The sequence below is a fragment of the Octopus bimaculoides genome, chromosome 8 (assembly GCF_001194135.2).
Source record: "Octopus bimaculoides isolate UCB-OBI-ISO-001 chromosome 8, ASM119413v2, whole genome shotgun sequence".
Classification (NCBI taxonomy): Eukaryota; Metazoa; Mollusca; class Cephalopoda; order Octopoda; family Octopodidae; genus Octopus; species Octopus bimaculoides.
This window is the reverse complement of record NC_068988.1, coordinates 1,262,964-1,269,884: the sequence shown is the minus strand read 5'-3', so window position 1 is coordinate 1,269,884 and position 6,921 is coordinate 1,262,964. Positions and strand designations below refer to the sequence as shown.

At 39.0% G+C, this 6,921-nt stretch overlaps 1 protein-coding gene across 2 annotated transcripts in view; it reads right to left on the bottom strand.

The window, feature by feature from the left end:
- LOC106872591 (ERI1 exoribonuclease 3) overlaps nucleotides 1-3,717 on the bottom strand; it is a 13,970-nt gene extending 10,253 nt beyond the window's left edge. Inside the window, exons 1-3 of one of the 2 annotated variants that reach the window (XM_014919627.2) lie at nucleotides 3,048-3,717; nucleotides 932-1,048; nucleotides 309-368 (exon numbers count right to left, since the gene is read on the bottom strand). In XM_014919627.2, the coding sequence (XP_014775113.1) occupies nucleotides 309-368; nucleotides 932-1,048; nucleotides 3,048-3,191 (321 nt within the window). In that variant the 5' untranslated portion in view covers nucleotides 3,192-3,717. The remainder of the gene's footprint in view (nucleotides 1-308; nucleotides 369-931; nucleotides 1,049-3,047) is intronic. The other variant, XM_014919635.2, reaches the window with a different exon arrangement.
- Nucleotides 3,718-6,921: the final 3,204 nt, after the last annotated feature.

Sequence of the window (6,921 nt, the reverse complement as noted above, 5' to 3'; positions counted from 1 at the left end):
ACATCTGCTTTTCCTGCTGGCATGGATTGGATGGTTTGACAGGTGCTGGTGAGCCAGAGGATGGGGCCAAGCATCACCATCTGCTCTGGCAGGGTCCCCACAGCTTGCTGCCCCTTCTAACCCCAATGCAAGTTGCTTTCTAAAAGAAGCAATATGAGATTTTGTTTAAATATTCCTGATGGAAGCAAATGAGGAAATCAATGGAGATGAAATTGAATAGAAACTGTAACCCCCCACCCCGCCAAAAAAAACCCAATAAATTTTACTTAGTGATTAACATAATTGGAAAGAAAAAAGCATTTGAATACCTTAAGAACCTCACTGAGAGATGCCTCGTTACTGACCATATCTTGTATGATTCCAGTCAGCTGAAGATAGAAAGAAAACAAAATAATAAATATTATGAAAGCATGTGAAATGTCTTTTAAAATAGCCCTTGGGTTGACAACCAATTTGGCAGGGGGAAACTGTGCTGTATTGGGGCCCCACTGGCACCCCTATTTTTACAGCATTTTAAACTAAATACATGGCATTGGCGACCAAATCAGAGCAATGATAATGAATTTCATAGCATGAACTCCCAGGGAGTATTGTAAGGAGGTTCAATTTCTGAAGGGCCACTTAAATGAGGCCCCACTGACCACCCCCTATTTTTACTGCATTTACCTCGCTCCTACACTTATTGATTAAACTGATCAGCATCAGTGCTAAGCACATCTGCAGAAATAAGTTTGGGCATCCTAAATACTTTCATGTACATTCAAATTGAGATGAGGAGTTATAACAGGTACGTTTCAAGTGTGGTCGTGTGGATATTTATATTTTGCAGTTTATGAAACTTATGTCTAGTTTTATGAATTCTCCAAAAAAATGTGGTTTGTTAGATAACAATTCCAACAAGATTTATTAGATATTAAAATAGAATTCTTACCTCAGTGCAGAAAGGCGTCAAAATAGGGTTGACTTGAGGTTTAATGTATCTGTGGAATTTGGCTTCAGTCTCAAGTGTTTTAGAATTCAATTTCAAAACAGGGAATTCTATGATTTCCTACAAGAAAGAACAGAAATCCATTTTTAAACAGAGTTAATCCTGAATACCTGATAAGCATTCCTCTTTATTCTGAAAAGTTTCAGTGACTGAAAGATGAAAGAAATCCTGTCTGTTATGCAAAATAAAGTTTCCCTATTCAGTAACCATTTTCCTAATGAAATATATAATTATACGATGAAATCAGTTCTGAAATAACCAAGAATTTAGATGGATCTTGTAAAATAATTTAGCTTTCATTAATTAATTAAGCTGGTGTTTGAAACAAATTTAAGATAGTCACCGTTATTTATTGAAATGTCGACTTCGCCGAATTACGACCCGTGGACAGAATTACCTCCCTTACACTGATAGACCCCAATACTGACAAACTCGCAGAGTAACTGAACAGGAAGAGTATTCTTTGAAATGCAGTTTAGGCAATGTGCACTATGTGTATGTGTGTGTGTATGTGTGTGTGTGTGTGTGTGTGTGTGTGCGGGCGTACGTGTGTATACAGTCATCCCTCGCCATATCACGGTTTATTATTTAAACTTACGTCGATTCCTCCGTGGTGTTGTTTTGCATTTGTAATAAAATAAATACATACAAATTATAAAAATGATTTAAAAAAATACAGTACAGTACTGTTTCTACTACACGGATTTTCACCTATTGCGAGGGATTTGAGAACGTAAGCAGCAGAAATATAACAAAAGACTGTTACTCGGAGTTTCACGTTCCCGTTCATCGGACAGTTTTGTGGGAGTAATGAAAACAGTTTGAACATCCTGAGTTGGACTTGGGTTTGCCCACCCTAGGAAAATTTCGTTCTCACACTTTTAAGATGTAAGAATAATTAATTTGAGAAGAAAGTTTAGAATGGCAGACGATTTGGTTCCTGCGTCAGTGAGGTGGGAGAAGTGTAAGATTCAAGAATTGAGGGCCTTGAATACGATGAGAAAGATGACTTTAGAGAAAGATGTGGTTAGTAGATGTCCTCAATGGAGGGTGAGATACTTGATCAAGGGTGGGGCAAGCAGGGCACATGTCCTGGGCGCCACTTTGAGGGGGAGGGGCGCAATTTTCTAATTAAGTCATTTTTATGAGAGTTACATTTTGTTGGAGTGGGAGGGGGGAACAATTTTGATGCTTGCCCTAAGCGCCTTTTACCCCAGCTACGCCCCTGTTGATCAATTCCAGATGTTTTGGACATGAACTGAATTCTGTTGAAAAAAAAAAAAATGCGAAGAACGAGTATGGTTCTTCCCATCAGGAACTAATTCCAAGAACCTAAGCAGCGTTTATGTTCCATCAAAATCAAAAATATATCGAGAGGAACATTTCATTATCTTTTACTCATGGTTCGTTTCAGCGTGGCCACACCACTAAAAAGTTCGCGTCAGATTCTCTTGGACAAAAATTACAGAGAGGACACATTAAATACTGCTGAGGTTAACAAATGCAACCAGTAGCTACCCCTAATTTAGGCATTGGCCCCAAGTCTTTGTGCAAAATGTCTTAACCTTCAACTTGCAAAATAGTGCGACTTAGACACGAATAAATAACGTACGCTTTAAAATTATACTCATTGATTACATTTCTGTTTAGTCTAATTACATAATTGAAAATTATAATTTAACATTTCGAAGACGTAAAAGTCCGTAAAATTTAAATCGGGAAATTAGAAATACACACCAGAAGAATATGTCAGCTTTGATCAAAGCGGACCAGTAATCATCCTTCCCTTATTTGTTGTATTTTTATTCAGGACTGCATTAGACAGTAGGGTACTTTCTTTTGAAGGGTATAGGGAGCTATTTTTAGCACGTCGAATAACCATGCTGGTAGTGTTGTCTCCCCTATCATATGAAACACATTTCTACCATATCCCTTGTTCTGTAGACACTCGTTTATTATAACCCAGAACAGCAGTTTACAATAAATAAGGAAATCAAACATATTCAGAATCAATCAATATTGGCTATGATTACAAAATAAAAATCGAACACATGGTTACCTGGGGATGCATTTTTCTTGTGTTGTCACATGTAGCTTCAAAGTCAAGAATCAAAAAATAATCGAAGGTTACAGATCGAACCGATTTTATGTTTTTCGCCATGAACACACTTCGCTTGAGAGCATTTCGATGTGCTGCAGACATATTACGGAATTAGTTTCCCAAGAAAGTTTGGCTTTCAACAGGAAACGAATAACATTTGTATACAAATGGAGCTTAGTACTACTTCCGGTTACTTTCTTTTACTTCCTGTTAAGTTATTCTACTTCCGGTTCGATTCCAGTCTTTCATTTTTATGCTTTATATTCTCTGTCTTTGTTGGTTTATACAAGCAAATGTAAAGTCTTTCGTGGGGGAATTTCGGAATAGTCATTAATACCTTATGGAGAAGGGAAAGAACCTGGATTTGATAGGCAAACATTTTTAAGAATTGAAAATTTTGAGGAAAAAAGTTCTATCAGAATGGTAATTCCCGTTGAATGAAACACGGGAATATTATAAAATGAAGAAGAATAAACCCTTCCAAATTCGTGTCTTTTTTCCCCATCAGGAGGTGATAATTATTTCAAGAGTTGTCCCTTTTCACGATATACCTAAACAAACGTGTCCCCATCAACTTTGTTTATTTTTTAACTTTCAGAAAACTGAATATTTCTGAAGTGAAAATTTCTTTAAATACTTTTTCAAATGGTGTAGATTACGATTATACCAGAATTTGGTACTACTAAAGCAGTGCGGACCCGAACGCGCAGTCGCGCAGTCACGCGTCCGCGCTAGCTAGTCGTGAGTGGTCGATCCTAACCCTAACCCTAACCCTAAACACGTATTCATTTGCACACGCGGGTTAGGGATAGGGTTAGGGTTAGGGACAGGGTTAGGGTTAGGGTTAGGGATAGGGTTAGGGTTAAGATCGACCACTCAAGACTAGCTAGCGCGGACGCGCGACTGCGCGTTCGGGTCCGCGCTGCTTTAGTAGTACCCAGAATTTAATGTGAAAGAAATTGTCGGTTGCAAACATATACTGACAAACATCACATTTATATCTACAGAAGAGAATGTTGTGTATCACTATGTATGTGTGCGCGGCTAGCGCTCCCCCTCTCCCTGTTACATTAAATTTCGATAGAATCGCAGTCTACACCACCTGAAAAGTATTTGTAGAAAAATTCATTTTAAAATATCCATTTTCCGGAAAGTTATGAGGAAATAAAATTGGGGTGGGACACACTTTTCACTATCAAGGCGATATTTTATATGAATTAATTTCCCTACAAACCTCAAACTTGTGAAAGATCTGTAGAATTAACGACCTTAGGGTCGTAGACTCCTACTTTCTAGAAATAATAAACCGAACCCGAAGGAAATAAAAAGCGACAATTATTCGTTTTATAATGGATTTTTGAACGCTACACAAACCCATTCGCTAAATTTGTCATTATACCGTTCTGTCTTTAAACAGTCTTCAGATTTTCATGTTTTGAACACGAAATATTCAGAATTGTATTATTTATTTATTTCTAAAAAAAGTATTTAAATTTAAATCGGAAATTGAGATTAGGATTAATGGATATACCACCATACTACTGTTACATACATTCACGCCCCGCACGCACACCCCGCATATCCCGCACGCACACCCCACATACCCTGCACGCACACACAATGCATGAGTACATATTCTGTAAGCCAGAGGACAACAGCGTCGATAGGAAGAATGGCTTCTCCTGGACCCGCGATAGATACATTACATATCACCTAGAAGGATATGCCTTTGCTAGCCAGGAACAAGGGACAGCTAGTAAATACTTGTAAAGACTATTTATAATGCCACCCGTAGGAAGGATTGCCCTGACGGATACATCAAAGGTATATCAGAACCAACAGGTATTCACACCTTTAAAAACAAGGAATATTGGTGGAACAGCCTAATTAAAACATCAATTCGGTGAAGACATAACAGACCCCGTAATGTTCTGTGGGACAGGGAACCTGAACTGCTGTAGAGGTCAGCTGTCGTAAACGGATGTGAATGTACAATCAAAGGTCCAGGAAAAAGAGAACATTTGTGGTGAATAAATGCAGAACTTACGGCTCTTGTACCCTGACTATGAATTCTTATTTGTACCTATCATCATTGGTGCATTAGGTTATGTACTAAGAAATTTGCATACAAAAACTTAGAAATACTCGGTTTCACAGAAATAGAGCAAAAGAATCTGACGCGGATTCTCCAGGTCCAATTTATTAGCGACACAGTGAAGATCTGTGAGACATTCCAAAGATTCTCCCTCTGAGATTCTTTAAGTGAATAGATGCACGCGCTTGAATGTATGAATCGTTAGTTCAACCAACGCACAAACTCAACTACGTATTTACAAAAATTGGTAACTTTTTTTTTTTACCTCGAAAAGTGTTGTCATTTTGTTAGCGACCAGCTTGAACTCTCTTAAAAAGAGCTTGGATAAAACTCAAAGAAAAATCATGCATACATACATACATCCATACATAGAAACGCGCATGGTCTAGTGGTTAGGATCGTTATTTCAATTCTCAGACCGTCAGTGCGTTGTGTTCTTGAGGAAAACACTTCAAACGTTACTCCAGTCTACTCAGGTATAAATGGGTTACTATGCAACGGACTACCACCAGGGTATGAGAGTGGAATGCGAGGAAGCATGTTGTGACCAGCAGCGTATAACCACAACTGTGAGTCATGTCAATGCAGTGAGTAATATAATATATAATATATCATGTGTGTGGTAAAGTCTATTTGCCAACGTAAAGTAGCAGTCCTGCTTAGGACGATGTTACTACTATAGGAAAGTTGGTTATACATCATTAGATGTATACCTGACTTTCCTATATAAAATTATAAATATAACGGAACGCTGAACTCCAGACTATCAACTTAAACAACATTTATTCAGGTGGTAAATATATACATCTTTAGCTCTTGTTTGTTATTACAGCTTCTGTGTGTGTGAGCATGGTTGTTAGGACGTTGGTATGTAGATGTAAGCGAGCTGTCGAGTGTAAGTCCGAAAGATGGAGAGTGACAGCTAAACACGTCCATGCTCTATTGCTGGCCAGCAAGAAAGAGACTGTCTCCAGGCTGGAATGTTGGAGACACTGCTTGACACGTCCATGCTCATGGCCGGCCGACCGAGAAAGAGATAGAATAGAAGCGGGAACGCTTGCTTGTTTAATTCCACGCATGCGTGAGACTACGCATGCGCACGGCGTTACTACACTACCGTTTAGCCCCAGGCAAACATTTCTTCCAGTTGGCTATCGACACTTCATTTGTGTCCGTATACTGTGAGCAAGGTAGCTAATGCTCCCCCACTTTCAGCCTTAAGCGATACATGCAGACCAATGGTTTCTGGGTTATTTCCCTTCCTCGGCGCAGGACAGTCGCTGGCTAGAGATGGTAGCGACTCACCTCTCTCACAGTATATACTTTTAAAGTGACACACAGTCATTGATCTCGTAGAAAGAAAAGCAATTAGTTTTAAATCTCTGAGCGAGAAATATGTAGTAACAATACTGGAAAGTGAAGTCGCTACCATTTCTAGTCAGAGATTGCCCTGCACCAAGGAAGAGAAGTAACCCAGAAACCATTGGTCTGCATGTATCGGTAAGGCTGAAGGGGGGATTGTCAGCACCCTTGCTCACAGTATACGGACACAAATGATGTGTTGGTTGCCAACTGGAAAAGATGTTTGCCTGGGGTTAAACGGTAGTAACATCGTCCTAAGCAGGACTGCCACTTTACGTTGGCAAATAGACTTTACTATCCAGTACGGTTACTACATATTTCTCGCTCAGTGATTTAAAACTAATTGTTTTCCTCTACACATATGTGTGTGTATAT